This window comes from Cyclopterus lumpus, chromosome 4 (assembly GCF_009769545.1).
Source record: "Cyclopterus lumpus isolate fCycLum1 chromosome 4, fCycLum1.pri, whole genome shotgun sequence".
Taxonomy (NCBI): Eukaryota; Metazoa; Chordata; class Actinopteri; order Perciformes; family Cyclopteridae; genus Cyclopterus; species Cyclopterus lumpus.
Window position 1 is genome coordinate 18,461,154 of NC_046969.1, and position 20,196 is coordinate 18,481,349.

Consider the following 20,196-nt stretch of genomic DNA (forward strand, 5'->3'; position numbering starts at 1 on the left):
TTTAATTGCTGGTCCCTCACCCCTGTCCGGCTCTGTAGAAGCCTCCAGGACAGCCACACAGGTAGCCTCCGTCGGTATTGGAGCAGCCGTAGATGCAGGGGTTGCCGCCCTTGCTGCATTCATTCACATCCTGGCAGCCACCAGCGCCCTGCTCGAAGTCAAAGCCAGAGGGACACACACACTTGAAGCTGCCCAGTGTGTTGTAGCAGGAGGCGGCGCCACACACTGTGGATGCCTGACACTCGTTTTCATCTGTTGAGGAAAGACCAAAAAGTGCAGTGAGTGTGTGAGGAGATGATACAGTACGTATCTGGTGACGTTTCTTTTGCATGATGATGATGATGTTGATGATTATAATTCATCAATTCTATATCATCAATGAGACGATTATCTTAAGACAACTCTTACATCAAAATGTAAAGACAAACATGCTTTCAAATGACTTGCGAAACAAATGCTTTAGTATAATTCTGTCCGGTTTCATGTTGTTCTGCAAAGTACTTCAGAGGATAGTTATCTACTATCATGATATGATCAGGAGCGAGTATAGAAATACTCATTCTATAAAACAATAAGATCAATCAAGAAACTATATGATTATCATAACTCAAAGGAGAAACGTGATCACAAGGTTTTTTAATTAATCTATATCACATTTCTACTTACATGCATCCTAGGTTTTCCATATGAAATTATACTCTAAATATGTTAATCTATAGCATATCAAATTATACTATAGATTAACAAACCTGAATGGACTCCCCGAGTCCTTTACTCCTGTGTACTGGTGCCTTTGTCAACATGCCAAACTCCCACAGTCTGTAACTCACCCACACACTGGTTCCACTGGTAGTGCTGCACGTAGCCCTGAGGACAGCCGCAGCGGAAACCTCCCATCATGTTCTGACAGCCGTGCTGACAGCGATGGTTGCTGCCACACTCATCCACATCTGAGGACGATACAAATTACGAGTTTTAATAGCAATTTGGTTTTAGTGCGACCAATATTTGCTGCCATCTTTGATCACAAACGCATCATGAGAATTTCAACCATGTACCCATGATTTTGGAATTGAAAAGCCCCCACCCCCCTCCCCTGTGTGAGAGACCTTCTTCTCACGAAACGTAAATGTTTCTGTGTCGGCTCACCATCACACTCCATGCCTGTGTTGTCCAGGGAGAAACCTTTAGTGCATTCACAGTTGAAGCTGCCAGGTGTGTTGACGCAAGAGGCCCGGGAACCACACCCGCTGTTCTGAGCGGAGCACTCATTGTTGTCTGCAAAGAGAGGAGGAATTGATTTGATTTGAATCAAATTTGAATTTGTGTCTGTGCGGAGTAGCACTGACGTCCTCCTGTCTTGTACCCACCGATGCAGGCAGTCTGGTGCTGTGTGAAGCCGGGGGGACACTTGCAGGTGAAGCCTCCAATGGTGTTGACACAGAGGAACTGGCAGTTATGCTGTTTGGTCGAACATTCATCCAGATCTAAGAGGGAAAGAAAAAAGTACTTCACGTTCACCAGATTGCATGGAGGGATGGAGCCTCAAAAACATAAGGCTAGTATTTCATTTGTAACGCACAATAACTAGAACATGCGATCTCTGCAGACATTTCGGTGTGCATGCCGGCTGTTGAAAAGTTCTATTAACATATAGTGAGAGTTTGGGGATTATGTTTTTAAAGAGGCTTTTATTTTCCTGAGCTTAGGGGGGGTTGGAGTATAAGTTTTAAGAAGACATTGTTATCAGAGGCACATTAAAGTCTGATCTGGCATGGAGAAGGAGCAAATGAATGGAAGGTAACATTGGTGTAATATGCTCAAATGCTCTAGTCTCCGTTGAGATTCTAGCTGCAGTGTTCTGAACCATTTAAAGCCTTTTAGTGCTATTGCTGACTTTAAAAAACGAACAATACTAAAAATTGTATGGTTTGAATGGAGTTTGTAGCTCAAACTCTAAATATGTTGAGAAAAGACTGAAAAAGTGCTGTTTTTTTTGTCTCAAACTTATGTGATTTTTAATAAACTCCTCAAGAAAATCCAAAAAAAGGTACGGAAGAATAATGCATTTTGACGTAGAGGGTAACAATACAACTCATATGGTGAACTATCAAAAAGAGCTACGAAATAACCAGCAAACCTAAATGAAGAGTCCACCTACCTTTGCAAGTCTTTCCATCCGGCTGGAGGCTGTATCCTCTGGGGCAGGAGCAGAGGTAGCTGCCCTCTGTGTTTTTACACAGGAAGTTACACGGCTTCGGAGACAGAGCACACTCATCCATATCTGGAGTGTGCAGACAGGGAAAAAACAGAAAGTTGTTCAGTATGGATGAAACTGAATGCCTTTGGCTGGTAACAAGAGACGAGTGTTAGCGGGACACAGATCAGCCATACCGACACAGGAGGTTGAAGTGAAGTCAGTTTTGTAGCCCACGTTACAGTGGCAGCGGTAGGATCCGATGGTGTTGATGCACTGACCGTTCAGACACATATCTGGCATCACCTGGCACTCGTTGATGTCTGGAAGTAAGAAGGCATTTTAGAAAGTGATCTGGATTAGGCTGCCAAACAAACAATTCAACAAAGCCAGCACAAGCCGGTCTCATTAAGGTTATTTATGACAGTGTGAGCTGCATTGAACTTGATTTACCCCGACCTGCTTGGTTTCCTTCCCAAATTGATATTTCACGGCTATTTATTCTTTATTGCTTTTACTTGAAAAGATTGTGGTGATTGAATTGAATCTAATTCATCTCCTCACCTCTACCGTCTGTGGTATAGCCGGGTCCGAGCGGGCACATCCTCTTGTACTGTACGGTGCCGGGCAGCGGGCAGAGCTCGCACTGCGAGCCCCAACCTCGGCCCGTGTTGCAGCAGCACTCAGACTTGGTCACGCTGTTCCTGTTGGTGGATGACTGCTGGCACATGGTCTGCAGGACCTCTATGTAACAGTAGCCCTTTCGGTTGTCTGAAGGAAAGGACAACAGAACACGAGGAGTGTTTGCGGTTAGGGATGGAAAAAATAAATCAGGTTTCGGTTGCTAAACTTCCACTGAATAAACAAAAAAAGAGTATGATCACAATTGGGGTTATGGCATCTTCACCCTGACAGTGTTTGACCACAAGTTGTTCAGCAGTTGTGATCTTACCGATACATTCAGTTCCAGTGGAGCTCGACTCGAAGCCGTCGTTGCAGTTGCAGCGGTAGCTCCCCACTGTGTTGTCACAGCGTCCGTCCTTGCAGATGCCAGGCTTGGCGCGGCACTCGTTCAGGTCTGCCAGCGTACAGAGCAGAAGGACGGGAGGATGAGGAGAGCGAAGAGGACTGAGGATGACCTCTCACGTTGGCGGAAACATTTTTAACTCACCCATGCATCCCTCTCCATCCGGTCTGCGCTGCATGCCAGGAGGGCAGATACACATGAAGGTACCGATCAGGTTCTTACAGGTCATACCCTTGGAGTCGCAGTCATCCAGACCCTCAGAGCACTCGTCCTGGTCTGATGAGGGACAATGACAGACGGACAATAATAAATTCAAAAAACAACAGCACGCAAAAATTAAAACTAGATCCTGTTTCAGTGGCATCAAAGAACTAAGGAGGGAAACATCTTAAATGACAGAAGTCAAGCAGATTAAAGTGACACACTATTGAAATGAAATCTGTGGTTCCCTCTCACCTCTGCACATGCGTTGGTCATCTCGCAGCACGTAGCCACCCGGACACATACACTCGTAGGAACCAAAGGTGTTAACACACCGGAAGGCGCACAGCAGAGGATTCTGGGAGCATTCGTTGATGTCTGGAGTCAAAAAGAGCGACAGCTTGTTTTAATTCACTATCAGTTTACCTGTGGCGATGTGTTACTCTGTAAATGACTGACCTTCACAGGTCATCATGGATCCGGGTTCGAAGCCCTCCTGGCACAAACACTCGAAGCCTCCCACCACATTGGTACAGGTTCCATTTCCACACGGGTTTCCTATTGAGCACTCGTCAGTGTCTGGAGAAGAGCAGGGTAAAGACGGAGGCAATTAAAACCAATGACACATGTTTACTGTACCTGAAACTTTAAAAGCACTCATTAGCAGCGTGGTCCAAAAATAGATCAGGCTCTAAAGCAGGAAACGGCTGCTACTGGTGATAAGAAATAGCGTTGCATGATTTTGATCGTATATTTTGAGACACAGGAATAAAGTTCTTAAAAAGAAATCTGGCAAGCGGCAGTCATTGATTTTTCTATGTGCTCTATTGCGGCTGTTTCAGTATGAATTCTCAAAATACTCAGTGTGTCTCCGATGATTCCAATGTTGCAGATTGTTAACTTTAATATCAGAAACCATCTCACCAACACAGTTGACTCCGGTGTAATCCAGGTTGTAGCCGAAGGGGCATTCACAGCGGAACGAACCGTCTGTATTAATGCAGTTACCATTCTGGCAGATTCCTGGGTTTTCCAGACATTCATTCATATCTAAAGACAGCAGAAAAAAATGAGCATATATAACATATAAAAGATGTCCACAATTGGACACTCTATTTGAGGGAGTGGATGTGGATTTTAGCCCTGACCTTCACGAGCGTCTCCCGGTCCAGGCAGGGCTCCGAGGCCGAAGGGACACAGAGTGTCAAAAGCAGCTGGAAACGCACCAAAAAAAAGGTCAGTTTCATTCTTTTTAGAAATTGATTTGTGTGCCTGTGATGTCTAAATTAAAGCTCTGTGTGTGTGTGTGTGTGTGTGTGTGTGTGTGTGTGTGTTACACACCCTCGCTCTCTCGTGGGCACAGCTCACAGGGAAGCCCCCAGCCCTCTCCGGGCATTTTGCTGCAGCAGCACTTGGCCTTGGTGGTGTTCAACGCTTTGGGGACGGAGCACTTTCCTGCCTCAAATTTGGTGAAACAGAAGCTCTCTCTGGTATCTGCCGTCAGAAAAATGATGGACAGTAATTGGTCTGTTATTCATGGGACACACAAAGACGAAAACGTCCTCCGCTAACCTTAGTAAGGGAGATAAAATATGTCACATGAGCATCCTTTTTCAGGGTGTCAACGAACAGCTTCTCTTACCGTAGCAGCGCCGTTTGTTGTCAGAGAGTACGAAGCCCGTCTGGCAGGTGCACTGGAAGCTACCGGGGGTGTTGGTGCAGATGCCAAACTGACAGATGTTAGGTTCCACCTCGCACTCGTTGATATCTGGAACGCAAAGGGAGAGGTAAGTAAGGGAGTAAGGGAGATGTGGAAATGGTGGTGGGGTATGTGTGAGAGCAGATGGCTCAGTGTATGTGTATTGAGGATTTGTGGAGCATTTAGTCTGAGCGTGTCTATCCCTGTAGGGGTGTGTGTGTGTGTGTGTGTGTGCGTGTGTGTGTGTGTGTCTGTATGTCTGTCTTACCTATACACTGGTCATTCTGCACCTCGTAGCCAGGAGGGCAGATACATCTGAAAGATCCGTCCAGATTCTGACAAGTTCCCGGAGAGCAAGTGCCGGGTAGACTCACACACTCGTTGATATCTGGGAAAAATAATGGCACAATGTACAAGTCAGAGAATGTGTGTTTATGTCTGTGTATGTCAAATAAACTGTAGAACAATCAATGACTGTCAATCAATACCCGATGACTTACCGACACAGTTCTTCCCATCCGGAGTATTCTCATAACCCTCGTGGCAGAGACACTGGAAGGAGCCAAGTCCATTGATACACTGTCCGTTCCTACACACCTGGCCCTGGAGGGCACTGCACTCATCTATGTCTGCAAGGTCAACATTGGAAGGATAAGCACTCTCGAAACATTCCTCTGATTATCGATATCCATTGACAAACAAACCAGAAACATCTGAAATAAATGCTCTTTGTTACACAGGAAAAGTCAACAATGATTTTATGTCATATGCCGAATGTTATACTGCGACAGGAAAGGGAGGGGCATGTTCCTAATAGAATTTAAAGGTGTAATCTTTAACAATATGACATTTGAAGACTTCGACACTGACTGCTGTTGACCTTTGTAGAGCGGAGCAGTAAATTATCCGTACCCATGCAGTCGTTATTGTGTGTGAGCTCGAAGCCGAGGAAGCAGAGGCAGTTGTAGGATCCCACTGTGTTTTTACAGGTACCGTTCCCACATGGCTGTCTGTCACACTCATCAATGTCTGAAATACACACAGAAGGAACACCATTGAGACTCAATATGCAGGATCACATGCAACACACTGCTGTGTGTATTTGTGTGGTTTTAGGTTGAGCGTCTCACCCATGCACATGGTCTGGTCCGCAGTAGCCTTGAAGCCGTTGTGGCAGAGACAGCGATAGCTTCCCTGTGTGTCAATGCACTCTCCGTGGCTGCACACATTAGGGATTTCCTGGCACTCGTTGCGGTCTGAACAAAAAGCAAATGATTGTAATTTCATCAAATGTAATGTATACATGTCATAGCTAAAATGTTGAAAATGCCCATCATGATTTTTTTAGAGAACAAAGTGATGTCTTAATAATAGCTTGTCTTATCGAAAATCAAAAGATATTAAATCAAATATAATATGAAAAGCACAGAAGACACACATTTTAACATTTGAGAAACAATCCTTTCATTGATTGTATTTGCTTATCATAACAACTGGTACATGTTCTGTTGATTCAACTAATCGCAGCATTAATGTTACGTTATGTTTAGATTTGATGTATAACACTGTCCATGTGTGTTGTATGCTATTTATAATATGTTTTGTTCCATTTGTGTAAGCATGTCCATGCGCCACGTCGAAATGAAACTTTTCTTTTGTCTTTTGTATATTTTTGGGGGATTCTGTTTTTTTGTTTCGTGAATATCCGGACGTGTGTTGTGTGTATGTTGTTTCATTTCAATTCAGTTTATTTTCTATAGCCCAATATCACAACCCGGTGTTGTGTGTACTCAAAAACCTGGTTTGTATTAACATTTCTCTGAAGATTTTCCACTGCCCCTTAAACCCAAATCATAATAATTTCCCCCTCGACAAGGTATGTCCATGTTTGACATTTTCCTCACATCACCGACACAATCAGCCCAACTCTCTGGTAATTGAAGACAGCAAACCCCAGTAAGGCCTGTCAGACAGGCTGCACTCACCCAAACAGGCCCCACTGGGGGACAGTTTGAAGCCTGGCGAGCACTCGCAGCGGTAGCTGCCTGGAATGTTGACACAGTTGGCGTTGCGTTGGCACAGGTTGTCCCCGCTGTTACACTCATCAATATCTATGCAGGGGGAAGAAAAAGAGAAACAGCAAAACATCAATCACAGGCTCCATAACTGTCTTTTGAAAGCGGGCCGTCAGCTCGTGGACAGCAGGAGAGAAAATACAACAGCTCCATTTTAGCTCTGGTCCTGTTCGGATGCTGGCAGGTTCTGGTCTGGATGATTGAAGGTCCAGGCAGCTGCTCTCTTTCAGAGCCAGTATACTTTTCTTTACAAGGACATAACTCATATGAGAAAAGGCAGCATTAACTCCACTGAGTGGACTGCTTGTAAAAGTGCCTCTCGGCCAGTGAGTGAGTGTAACCTGTATTTGTGTGTTGGTGTGATGGTGCAGAGATGGTGTTAAGTGTTCATGCCAGTGAGTAAGTATATACTCTATACTGTATAAGGAAGGCATAAGTGTGCAATGATTCAGCAGCACGATCAAAAGAGGAGATACACAAGTGCGGACGCAAAAGTGTGCGCACATAAGTGTGTGCTTACTTTTATGTGTGTAAAGAGTGAGAGACAAAAAATATGATGATATGCAAAAGAGCAGGAAATCTATGCAACACCACCATGTGCTCATTGTCTCATAATAAGAGAGTTTTACCTTCACAGATGAGCAGGATGTTGTTGTAGCTGAAACCCATCGGACATTCACAGCGGAAGCTCCCGATCTGATTGATGCACACTCCGCTGGCACAGATACCAGGTATCTCCCTGCACTCGTCGATATCTGAAACAAGATCACAGAATGTTATTATGCAAACTGTACCATGTTACCGCACCATTTTTGCACGGCACCCCTTTTTGACCTCGTTTTGACCTTACCGATCGGCTTGCCAGTGTGGATGTCAATGATGAAGCCGGGAGCCAGGTTACCACACAGTAACTGGTACTCATCTGAAACAGACGGGACAGGAGACGCTCAGCGGCAGTCATGAAAAAAGCACTCATCCAGCGACGTTTCGGTTGTCTTGTGTTTATTCACACTTACTGGTCGCAGGAGTTGGACAGGACTCACACGGCTTGTTCCAGGCTTTGCCCACGTTGTAGGCGCAGCAGCACATCTTCTTTGTCATGTTGAAGGACAGCTCGTTCTCACACGTGTCATTATAGTTACGGTAACACACACTCTTCCTCATGTCTGCATCACAAAGAGTTGGACAGTGCTTTCAATCCAAAAGCTGAGAGCCAGCATTTAGAAATGTTTGCCTTTTTTGTTTCATACATGGGAACTATTTTCTTGTAGGTCTTTCCCACTCACCCATACAGTTGTTTCCTCCATTGACCTGCATGTACTCAGGGGGACACACACAGGTGTAGTTGCCCAGAGTGTTGTAGCAGGTACCAGGTCCACAGATCCCGATGTGGGTTATGCACTCATCGATATCTGTATGTAAAGATATGATAACAGATCGTTATAAAAAAAGAAAGGGATGTAAGAGCAAGTTGTTCATTTTCAATAAACTAATTCAGTGTGATTTCTCTTCCAGCTCTTACTTACCCTCACAGATGCGAGTCTCCTCATTGAGATAGTAGCCTGCAGGACACTCACACTGGAAACTACCAAATGTGTTAATACAGTTGCCACCCTGGCAGAGACCTGGCAGCTCCTGGCACTCATCAATATCTAGAGAATAATTCAAATTGTTAGTTCATCCAAAAAAAAGCAATTGTTTAATGTTTTGCTGCGACACTGGTAGCATTGTTATTTCAACACAAGACTTGAAAACAGAGGAAGTCGGATGATGTATAAATGATTTACCTTCCAGGATAACAGTGATGGGGTTGGGTCTGAATCCCTCTCCTCCTGGACAAAGAGTCTTATATTCCGCTGCAGACAAGACACACAGCAAGTTAGTGTGACTCTCCATTTCAGAGTGGTTCAAAAACGTCTGAAAATAACTTTAGCAAAGACAAATGAGAGTAACTGCGACATGTGAATTTGGAGTAGATAAAGGGGATCGATCAGTCGAGGTCCTGTGGTACATACTGGAGTTGGTGGCAGGGCACATTTCACAGGGGTTTCCCCAGGCTCTTCCCAGGGAGCAGCAACAGGAAGCTCGGGTCACGCCCACGCCGATCTCCGCGCTGCAGGAGATTCCTCCATCACCACGTCCAAAAGTGTCCAGGAAGCAGTTACCCACACGAGTATCTAAGAAAGACGAATATGTGCTTATCAATACATGGGAGCCTCGCTTTCATGTGTCAGGAACGTGCGAATGAAATAAAGAGTGGGTAGGCCAGCTTTAAGTGTGACTCACCCACGCAGCCCACTCCTGTGGGGTTGAGCTCAAAGTCAGCGGGGCAGTTACACAGGTAGCTCCCTGGAGTGTTCACACACAGCCCGTTGATGCAGTTCACAGGGTCCGCACACTCGTTGATGTCTGCAGCACACACACACACACACACACACACACGCACAAGCTCAGCAACACACAGCAGATAGCAGACACCTTTCTGAACTATATTGACCTTTAAGTTTATATGGTGCTCTAAGGGACCAATTACTACTTTTAAAGATTTAAAATCTTGCTTATGTCACAAGAGTGAAGATTTGAAGGTGATCTGTACAAAGACTGAGAAATGATGGCAATAAACAGATGGTATTAGACAGATCGTTGATGTCTAATACCAGATGTCGTCAAAGATTATTAAATGGTAATACGATGCATGAATGCAGGCAGTTGTTGTCAAAGAAATTCAGCCAAGCTATTTGAGTCTGTTCTATGTCTGAACTCAGTGACTTAAGGGCTAGAGTTACAGAAGCGCAGCACTAACCAGTGCAGTTTCCTCCGCTGCGGTCCAGTTCGTAACCATCATCACACACACAGCGGAACATCCCGGGAAGGTTCTGGCACGTTCCAAACACGCAAATGTTTTGGAAATTACACTCATCGATGTCTGTGGCGAAGAGAGGGGAAATGTTAGTTTCACTATGTGAATGAAAAACAAAAACAGCAAAGAGAATACAATGTGACTATCATGAATATCAGCACCTTGACAGGACTTGCTGTCTTCTGTGGGAGTGAAGCCCATTTCGCACTCGCAGCGGTAGCCGCCCGGAGCGTTCAGACACTGTCCATTCTCACACAGGTTCACGTTGTCTGCACACTCATCCATGTCTGAAACAGAGCCGACGGGTACATTTTAAACTTACTGTGCATGGAGGTCACTGGCCACACACAGTGGCAAGTATTTAATTACTAAGAAAGTTCCAGCAGTCTTACCAGAGCAGGAAAATCCATCTCCATTGAAGCCCTCCTTGCAGGTACACCTGTAGGACCCCGGTGTGTTGACGCAGTCTGCATTGGGGTTGCAGTTGTGATCCTCCAGAGAGCATTCGTCCTGATCTGCAGGAAGGGAGAGAAGAAAGTGTGAGAAAAGCAAACTTGATAGCAGAACTCAATCAAAGCAGTCAGAAATATCTAATATTCTTGGGCACAGAAGATGATTTTGTTCCATTATTCTGTCTTAAAATCTATCTGGTCTGAACATGTACTCACCCACACACTTGATGCCGTCTCCCACCCAGCCGTCTCGACAGCGGCATTTGAAGCTTCCAGGCATGTTGATGCAGGCAGCATGCATGTCGCAGTTATGAGCCCCGATCTCACACTCATCAACATCTGGAGAGGTATAGAGATCAATTAGTCAATATTTTAGACAGATTGTAACACACATTTCCCTTTTAGACATTAAACAAAATGACAAAACAATTATATCAAGAATATTTCAGCCTTAGTTTTCTGTGTAAAATGATTCTGTATTAATAGCATGCAAAAATATCTTCAAATGTAGCTTCTTTTTTTTTGCTTAGCAGGCAGCTTTTAGTTCTATTTGTAGTTTAGTCAATAATTAACTAACACTTCTTTATAATTGTGGACCTTTAACTGTATGCATGGGTGAACTGTCTCAACACTTGTCAGAGAGTTGAGACAGAGAGGCCCAGATCTCTCAGCCCCGGATGTGTGTGTGTGTTTGTGTGTGTGTGGGCGCGTGTGTGTGTGTGTGTGTGTGTGTGCGTGTGTGTGTGTGTGTGTGAGAGAGAGAGAGAGTGTGTGTACCTGTGCAGCCAGTGGATCCCTTCTTGACAAAGTATCCCAGCTGACAGTGGCAGATGAAAGAGCCTTTGGTGTTCTCGCAGTCGCCGTGGAGACAGATGTTTGGGTTCAAGTCACACTCGTTCACATCTGGGCAGACAGGGATGGACAGACGCAGACAATATGTGAATGTTCTGGCCTTCAGAGATTAGAGTGACCGATAATGAGTCTGACAGAGGAAGTCCCATAGATCAGCTCAGAGGAACTGAAGATTAAATTAATGTTACATTCATATTCTAAGTATTGTTTTTCCTCTCACCGATACACGTCCTCATGTCCATAGAGGCCATGAAGCCATCGTAACACAGACAGCGGTATTCCCCGGGAATGTTGGTGCACTGGCCTCCGTCACAGATGTCTGGAGTTTCCTCACACTCATCAATATCTAATAGAAACAGCAGAACATACATGTCAATGGGATACAGGTGGAAACACGATGTAGAAGATCAAAGAGAAAAGCATCAGTGTTTCTCTTTCATGGGAAAACTACGGGATGTGATGGAAACTATCACATTATGACATTGGTGCATTTCTTCAAAGTCTTAGTTTCGGATAAAAAATAGTTTATTTAAATACAGGCATACCGAACATATACTGTGTTTGATTACCTGCGCAGGTCCTGAGGTCAGGCATAAGAGCGTAGCCCTCACTACAGCTGCACTCATAGCTGCCCTCTGAGTTGGTACAGTGTGTTTCACAGCCTCCGTTCATAATGGTGCATTCATCAATATCTGCAAAGAAGTTCCCCGTTACGATGTACATCTGTTTCTCATCAGATACGAAGGTAAAGCACACAAACAGATGATCCTCTTGTTACTTCCTTCCACTTACCGACGCAGCCCTGTCGATCTGGTGTGGCCTGGTAACCGGTGTCACAGGAGCACTGGTAGGTTCCTGCCATGTTGACACAGTGGCCATGCTTACACAGGTTGTCACTCAGCTGGCACTCGTTCACATCTGGCAGGACGAGCAAAGAAGTTAGGCCAAATATACAATTGTGTACAGTAGTAATGAATAATAGATATCACACAGGTTTACAGTGTGTGTGTGTGTGTGTATGCTTCATGACGTATGACCCACCTTCGCAGACAGATCCATCGGTGCTGAGCGAGTGTCCGGGGGGACATTCACACTCGTAACTCCCTTCTGTGTTCAGGCAGGTTCCTCCACGACACAACAGGGGATTTATCTCACACTCATCAATGTCTGTGAGCAGAGAGGAAGACCAGGGAAGGAGGAATGAAGAGGGGTGATGGAGAGGTGAATAAAGAGATGAGAAGAACATGGAAGTAATAGAAAGATTAGGTAACCTGCCAAACTGGACCGTAATGTCACACAATGGACATGAATTCAAACACGGTGTGTCACTTGAAGTCGTGTAATTATGAGTGTAAACACGTTTCCAACTCACCCATGCAGTTCTTCATCATCATGAAGCCACTCTCGTAGCCCTCGAAACATTCACACTCAAAGCTGCCGGGCGTGTTGACACAAGTACCGTGACCACACAAGTCCGGGGAGATGCGGCACTCGTCGATGTCTGAAACACAAATCACGTTAACAACAGAAACGCCCACTAACAGCTCACTAAGTTGTGACACGTTTCATTTATTTTTAATCCATTTGACCGGCTGTTCTCGTACCTGTGCAGTTCCTCTCTTCTGCGGTCAGAGCGAAGCCGTTGTTGCAGCGGCACTTGAAACTGCCAATGGTGTTCCGGCAATTTCCATGAGTGCACAGGCCCTGGAACACCTTGCACTCATTCACATCTGGGAAGGGGAAGACGTCAAGTTAAAATGGCCACGGCTACAAAAGAACAAATTATAAATAGGGCTCTACTAACAGATGTCACAAAGCCATGTGAATGAGAGTTGTACATTCTTGGTACCTTTGTAGAACGGCCTGCTGGTCAGAATCTCTGCTCTGTTGGCGAAGCCGGGCCCTCTGGGACAGATGGCTCTGTACTCGGAGGAGGCTGGTTTGGGACACTCCTCACAGTCGATGCCCCAGGCAGAACCCACTGAACAGCAGCACATGTCCACGCGGTACCTCCCTGGCAGCGGCTCGCCACACTCATCCTCGTGCCACTTCATGTAGCACTGCTCACTACGCGTATCTGGATAAGTTTATGAAAAGGATCAAAAACAAAGTCGTCTCTCCTTCTAAGTTTTGTCCCAATAGCTCGGTGGCATGATAGAGATAACAGTTTCATTGGAAGTGATGTCTTCGTTGTGCCGGGCGGTCCTCTTACCCACACATGTGCGTCCTGTACTGTCCAACGTGAGGCCCTCAGAGCACTCGCAGAGGAACGAGCCCTGGCTGTTCACACAGCGGCCGTTTGTGCACACTCCAGGGAACACCTCGCACTCATTAATGTCTGAAGGGGCATTTTAAGAAGCGAAATCACAAGGTGACACACAGACTTTTTTGCATTTGTTTTAAATATATCTACAGGGAGAAGAGCGAGGCACATTACAAGGACAAAAAGATGATTACAAAGACGGCGATGTTGGATGGGAGCACTGCGAGTTCACCGTTCGTCAAATTATGAAATTAAATGTAAAATTATAAAATGTTTTTACCTTCACAGACGACGCCCTTCATACGGGCAAACCCTCGAGAGCAGGCGGTGTCTGAGAGGACAGGACAAAATTAAGAAACTTAAAATAAAGACATTTTAAATATGAGCGCATGTAGCGTGTGTATGCATACATTGGTTTGCCACAATATTAAGACGGTATTGGCCTTTACCGTAGATTGTTTACCGTTTTATTTACTGTTATTTACTGTTTATCTTACTGTGTCTTGTGTGCACTTTACCCATTTTGCTGCTGTAATCCTGTACATTTCCCCACTTCGGGACTAATAAAGGATTATCTTATCTTAATCCAAATGTGGTACTTCCAATGCAGCCAAAGAACGTGTAAAACCTTCAATATCATTTAATTTGGTCTTTTATGTATTAATAATGTAGTTATAATGTGTGCAACTGTAACCACTCTTCACTGGGAATTGTAAACAGTGTTTTAAAAGCCATGTCAGAGGTTTAGCCAACACATCTTCTATCTTAACTCTGGAGGACTGAAAGCGTGTCATGTTTTTCTTTAAATGGTCGGAGCATCGAACACTGGCAGCATCCTTGTGTGAGGACTGACCGATCTCGCAGGGTTCACAGGGGCTGCCCCAGGCGGCTCCCAGTGTGGAGCAGCACTCAGACTTCAGCGTGGCTCCGTTGATGTTGACTTCGCAGCGGTTGTCTTGTATCGTCAGCCAGCATGTGCTCTTCATGCTGTCTGTGGAGCCGAAGTTACAACAGAGAAGACTCGATTATGGAAACCTCGTGGGATTTCCTCGCAAACACAGTCAACATTCGGTTGTTCGTTACCCTTAAGGACGAACACATGTGTTGAGTGCAGTTCCATCTTCACAGGACATTTGTAAAGACATGAAAATATTAGTCCACAGGGCCATCTCCTCAGGGCACCTTTAACTATAGCAACAAAATACTCCACAAACACAATCAAAAGGTCACCTTTAACTTTCCTCACTGCCATAAAACGTATGTTTCTGGCTACACGCTGATCATGCATCATTACATTTAATCCTGTGTCTTTCCATTCCTAATCAACTGAAAGAGCGTGCAGTCATACCAGTGACACCTTTTCCGAGACCACGAGACCACCCAAACACAAAACCAGCATTTACTCTCACGCTGAGGGATGGGCTCTAAAACTAAAACAGAAATGAACCAAACCAGAGGAATTCGTAGATATTTGACAGAGCCAGCTCATGCAATATGTATGAGGGTATTTATTTAATGACTCATTCTCCCTTCCAGTTACCAAAACATCTGTATTCTGTATTAGCATGTAGCTTTCTCAGAATGATTTCCCAAAAGAAACAAAACAAGTGGAATATTTAACCTCAGCGGAGAGTCTGACATGCCACATGTCATTTTTAATCTGCTGCGGATCTCTGTGAAGTAAAACAATCTCCATGTGAACCAAGGTCATGCATGCAAGTATGTTTCTAATACATTGTGTGTGTGCCTCTTTGCCCAACATCTGAGGATGATAATGTATCTGGATGGCTCCTGGAAACCTTAACAGCCTCAGTGTTTGTTTACCAGAGGGGGAGAGTAAAACTCGATTAAGAAAGACTCCACCACCAATTATTTCCCATTTGTAATCATCAGCCTGAGTAGTTTCTCGGACGCTGCCGTGCTGCGCCGAAGTGGGAGGACGGATGTCTTACCCACGCAGATGGTGTTGGTGGAGTCCAGCTTGCTGCCATGGGTGCACTCGCAGTTGAAGGACCCGGCCACGTTGCGACACGCTCCATTGATGCACGGATTGGAATCGCATTCGTTGATATCTGAAACATGTGCAAACACGCACTTGAGGTCGAGGCTGATTCTTCAAAGGGAGCATTATCACCATTAGGCAGACACAAATAGTGTGTGTGTCCTTTTTCCATGAGCCACATGTTTAATGGAAACTAGATGCAACACATCTGGTAATAATGCCACCTCATAATGGCCTTGATTGTAGGTAGGTTAAAAATGACAAAACAAACATGCGGATGTGAGGCAGCACCAACACGTGAGTGTGTGTGTGTGTGTGTGTGTGTGTGTGTGTGTGTGTGTGTGTGTGTGTGTGTGTGTGTGTGTGTGAGTCGGAGAGAATATGGGTGTGTGAGAGCTCACCTTCGCAGGTCTCTGAGTCGGGCTTGAAGACGTATCCTTTAGGACACGAGCAGGTGTAGGAGCCGGGAGTGTTCCTGCAGAGGCCGTTGTCACAAAGCAGACGGTTCACGAGGCACTCATTGATATCTGCAGGGAGGCGAGAGAAGGCGATGGTTTGAAAATACAGGACAGTCATGTAAGGTTTTAATGGAAGCACTTTCATTCAAATCAACAGTTTTGTCCTTGAAAGCGAGACTAGCTTTTAAATAAAGAAGGTAACTCTCATAAGAATCGTTGAAACACAATTAAATTCACTCATTGCTGCTGCTACAGCCTTACTGGGTCTGGTTTGACCAGCGTGTGGTAGATAGTGTTCGCTAATGTTGGCAAACTTTAGAAAGATATGTTTAGGTACAATTTGATGACTCCTCTCTCCTTGTGCTGCTGTGTCTTAACAATATTTACTATACCACCATAAACTGAATGGGACATAGTTTGGACATCATAAAAAAAAAAAAAATCTCTTCACTCTGACTCACCAACACAGTTTTTGCCACTGGTGTCAGACTCGTAACCGATATTACAGATGCAGCGGTAGCTTCCTCTCAGATTCTCACATATGCCGTTCTGACAAATGTCTGGGTCCAGTGCACACTCATTGATGTCTAAGAGAGGACAGGAATTATGTTGATTAATACTGATAAGAGTGTTTCTAAACATCACTGTCAGAACATTGACCTTCATGAACAATATACTCACCTCTGCCATCAGCTGTAATGCCAATACCACTGCTGCATACAGCCTGGAACTCAGCTGAAAGAAACATCGGAAGAGCCGGATTGCATTTCTCTCTGTGTTATTTTACAAAATTAACCAAGATTTCTAAGAATGGAAATGAACAGTATGAAGCAAATGGAAGATTGTACCTGAGTTTCTGGAGGGACAGGGATAGCAAGGCTCTCCAAAGCCGTGTTCAGCGTTGGCACAGCAGCACTCGGACTTGGTCACTGCACCAGGGAACGGCCGTGAACATGTGCCCATCTTTATGGCGCCGTAGCAAGTGGTCCTCATGTGTGTGTCCACACACACTCTCCCATCGACATCGATAGCCAGGCCTGGAGGGCACTCGCAGCGGAAGGAGCCCTCAGAGTTGATGCAGCGTCCATTCATACAAATGCCAGGAGTCTGACACTCATCAATGTCTGATGGAGAGAGAGCACATAACGTATCTATCGCAGGTCGGCTTCAGCTTGTGAGCAGAATGGGATATTTATATTAGTAAACTGAAGGAGAAACCATCAGTAAATATGCAAAGGACATGAGTTTCCTGTAAAAATGTATCTAAGAGTGATTTATTTGATCATTCTGGATACACATAGTAGGTACAATAAATTGTGCAGACAGACATAAGTGTGCACACATTGGTTTAAAAAGGGATCTGAAGGATTTCAAATAACACCAAATCTGTCAACACAGCAGGCTGTTTGGCCCGAGACTTGAGGTCTGTATTTGTATTAATAAATCATTCATACCGGTGCAGTAGCGTCCGTTCGGTGCTAAAGCAAAGCCGGGCTTGCAGATACACTTGAAGCTGCCGTCTTCATTGATACACATGCCATTGTGACACATGTTGGTGGTGGCGCACTCGTCGTGATCTGGAGGGAAGCAGGAGGAACGTGTCAGGTCAAGTTTGTAAAAGGTGAGAGTTCACGTGAAGGTCGACCTGTGTTGGCTCCTTACCAATGCAATTCTTTCCATCAGGGGTGAGCTCAAAGCCTGCATTGCAAATACACTGAAAGCTTCCCTCTGTGTTGACACAGCGGCCGTTGCGACACATCACACCATTCACAATGCACTCATCAATATCTAAAGGGGGAGGGGGAGAAGAGGGAGGAAGGATGTGGCTTAGTGTATTATATCTCAACCACCAGTTATCAACATACTATAGTGATACATATGTCCAAAATGTATTTTAAAGAGACCTCTTGGGGACAGTAATGTAGCTCGGCAGCACAGTGAGACAAACCATTGCATGCTTGTTTGGTGGGGCTTCCGCTGAAGCCCTCGTGGCACTTGCATTGGTACCCTCCAGGTGTGTTGGCACAGTCTCCATTGATACATGGATTACTCACGCACTCATCCACATCTGTGGGGGGGAAACAACATCATTTACATTTTTGCAGATTTCACCTGCACCTACACTTTTTATTAAGTTCTTTAAATCGGCTGAAGATGGCAGTGCAGTGCATGGAATTAACTCTGGTAGTCTCATATAGTCACTGTGTCTGCCTATAAGGCATTGGTAGGTCACTGAGAACTGAGTGCATACATTACACATGCTCTTATGAAGCATAGAGCATGTATCTTACCGATACACTCCCCACGAACATCCTGTTTGTAGCCCATGTTGCACTCGCATCGGTAGCTTGTGGGTGTGGGAATGCAGCGTCCATTGAGACACAGGTTGGTGAAATGCTTGCACACGTCAATGGTGTCGTTCACAGAAACCGTGCCTGAGAATAAACAACAGACACATAAAACAAAACAAAAATATTTTTTTCCCTACTGAGAAATGAGCCCTTTAATCTAGTACAGGCTTATTGAAATCCACAGTGACTCACCGATATGTTGGTGTCGTCCTCCATTTCCACCGTTCTCATTAAAGCCATGGCCGTTGCCATTGCCATTGCCATTGCCATTGCCATGGCCATTACCATTGCCATGGCCATTGCCATTGCCATGGCCACCAATGCCTCCGTTGCCATTTCCATTGGGGAACTTGTATCCATAGTTGAACCCGTTACCGTTGGTGTTGGGGAAGTGTCCATTGGGGTAGACGTAAGGGAGTCCGTGTCCTTGGGGAACACCCACAATGCACAGACGCCTGAACTCGTCTACAAGGGAGACAAAGATCCGCGGGAAGAAGTCAGTCTTTGCATTCTACTGGAGTGTAACTGCACTGGTCATTTGTGCCAGATGAAGCTGAAATAGAGCATATTCATAGTCTCTCAAGTTGTGCCAAGCAAGATCACTCAAAGTCCGACAGGGTCACACATTTGAAATGTACTCAATGTTTCCTGAAATTGCAAATTGCATTTGCTCTACATTAAGATGTCCTTTTGTTGAAGTTTTCTTCATAAATTGACCATATCACTGTTTTACTGCTTTCAAATACGCTTTGACTGGAGAAAAGCCTGATGAATACATGGATGGTACTTTATGTATTTGTGTCATACAGTCATACGTGTGTATGTGTGTATTGCACAGCACTATATATTTGTATGTCCATCAGTCAACAGTCACACTAAAGCACTCTGCGTCAGTGTTGTCTTGTATAACATCAATGTGTTCAGCTAATTTGGCTCATGAAATGATTTTGCTCTCATGGCTTTATTTACCGCCGATGCTCACGCCAAGTCATGGGCAATCTATTGTGGAGAGTGACAGTTTCTCATCAGCAGCACGTGGTGGATATTCTGTACTGGTTTCAAAGCACATATCCGTCACTTTGTTTGGGAATCAGCTCGCGTATGAATCGTGTATCCTGTGTTCTGTGTGGCTGTCATGTTTACTCACCAGACCCCCTGACGGGGCACATCTCAGGGATCTGTCCCAAAGCCCAGCAGCGTCCTGTGTCACAGCAACACTGCATCTTGGTGTACTGACCGTTCAGCTCCGCGGCACAGCGGCCATTAGCCAGAGCGGAGAAACAGGTGCCCACGCGCTGGTCTGGAGGAAGGAAGAGGAGACGGGTTAACAGAATTTGACAACTGGCCATCAGAACTGAGGTCAAATAAAAAAAGATACATATGGCTGATGTGTTTTCGGCATTACATCATTTAAAATGTAAGTATTTCTACTGTATGGACAAATGAAGGGTCAAATTAAAATGCAGAGTTGGAAAAAAAAAACATTTTATCACTGTGATGACAAGTATTTTCATTTTAGAGATTAAGATGAAAACTGTTACTGATGTTTTTAGGAAAAGGTAGGTGAAATAAAACCTCTAACAGGTAATGTATTGTAATTCCAAAGAATATTTTGCAAAATATTTACCCAAATAAAATAGTATAGAACAACTTAACAGGAGCTTAAATCTCTCGGTTTCAGTGGTTTGGACTCTTGTTGTAGTGATGTACCGGTGTACTCCAGGGCGTGTCAGTACAATGTGACATCACTGTTACGGGT

General features: G+C 44.8%; 1 protein-coding gene across 1 annotated transcript in view; it reads right to left on the reverse strand.

The window, feature by feature from the left end:
• The window catches only part of fbn2b (fibrillin 2b), a 57,853-nt gene that overhangs the window by 3,510 nt on the left and 34,147 nt on the right, over positions 1-20,196 (reverse strand). Inside the window, exons 9-62 of the mRNA XM_034531567.1 lie at positions 19,585-19,737; positions 18,630-18,902; positions 18,378-18,521; positions 18,035-18,154; positions 17,749-17,874; positions 17,541-17,663; positions 16,935-17,210; positions 16,768-16,821; positions 16,548-16,673; positions 16,030-16,155; positions 15,579-15,698; positions 14,480-14,617; positions 13,907-13,957; positions 13,576-13,701; positions 13,213-13,440; positions 12,968-13,093; positions 12,736-12,864; positions 12,405-12,530; positions 12,156-12,281; positions 11,933-12,055; positions 11,584-11,709; positions 11,289-11,414; positions 10,728-10,850; positions 10,452-10,574; positions 10,221-10,346; positions 10,003-10,125; positions 9,486-9,608; positions 9,215-9,376; positions 8,987-9,055; positions 8,726-8,851; positions 8,486-8,611; positions 8,216-8,365; positions 8,050-8,121; positions 7,829-7,954; positions 7,110-7,235; positions 6,255-6,380; positions 6,037-6,153; positions 5,625-5,753; positions 5,393-5,512; positions 5,068-5,193; positions 4,767-4,919; positions 4,574-4,639; positions 4,350-4,475; positions 3,885-4,004; positions 3,681-3,803; positions 3,369-3,500; positions 3,150-3,275; positions 2,762-2,968; positions 2,395-2,520; positions 2,162-2,284; positions 1,371-1,487; positions 1,150-1,278; positions 831-950; positions 21-252 (exon numbers count right to left, since the gene is read on the reverse strand). Coding sequence (XP_034387458.1) covers positions 21-252; positions 831-950; positions 1,150-1,278; positions 1,371-1,487; positions 2,162-2,284; positions 2,395-2,520; positions 2,762-2,968; positions 3,150-3,275; positions 3,369-3,500; positions 3,681-3,803; positions 3,885-4,004; positions 4,350-4,475; positions 4,574-4,639; positions 4,767-4,919; positions 5,068-5,193; positions 5,393-5,512; positions 5,625-5,753; positions 6,037-6,153; positions 6,255-6,380; positions 7,110-7,235; positions 7,829-7,954; positions 8,050-8,121; positions 8,216-8,365; positions 8,486-8,611; positions 8,726-8,851; positions 8,987-9,055; positions 9,215-9,376; positions 9,486-9,608; positions 10,003-10,125; positions 10,221-10,346; positions 10,452-10,574; positions 10,728-10,850; positions 11,289-11,414; positions 11,584-11,709; positions 11,933-12,055; positions 12,156-12,281; positions 12,405-12,530; positions 12,736-12,864; positions 12,968-13,093; positions 13,213-13,440; positions 13,576-13,701; positions 13,907-13,957; positions 14,480-14,617; positions 15,579-15,698; positions 16,030-16,155; positions 16,548-16,673; positions 16,768-16,821; positions 16,935-17,210; positions 17,541-17,663; positions 17,749-17,874; positions 18,035-18,154; positions 18,378-18,521; positions 18,630-18,902; positions 19,585-19,737 — 7,159 coding nt within the window. The remainder of the gene's footprint in view (positions 1-20; positions 253-830; positions 951-1,149; positions 1,279-1,370; positions 1,488-2,161; positions 2,285-2,394; positions 2,521-2,761; positions 2,969-3,149; positions 3,276-3,368; positions 3,501-3,680; positions 3,804-3,884; positions 4,005-4,349; positions 4,476-4,573; positions 4,640-4,766; positions 4,920-5,067; positions 5,194-5,392; positions 5,513-5,624; positions 5,754-6,036; positions 6,154-6,254; positions 6,381-7,109; positions 7,236-7,828; positions 7,955-8,049; positions 8,122-8,215; positions 8,366-8,485; positions 8,612-8,725; positions 8,852-8,986; positions 9,056-9,214; positions 9,377-9,485; positions 9,609-10,002; positions 10,126-10,220; positions 10,347-10,451; positions 10,575-10,727; positions 10,851-11,288; positions 11,415-11,583; positions 11,710-11,932; positions 12,056-12,155; positions 12,282-12,404; positions 12,531-12,735; positions 12,865-12,967; positions 13,094-13,212; positions 13,441-13,575; positions 13,702-13,906; positions 13,958-14,479; positions 14,618-15,578; positions 15,699-16,029; positions 16,156-16,547; positions 16,674-16,767; positions 16,822-16,934; positions 17,211-17,540; positions 17,664-17,748; positions 17,875-18,034; positions 18,155-18,377; positions 18,522-18,629; positions 18,903-19,584; positions 19,738-20,196) is intronic.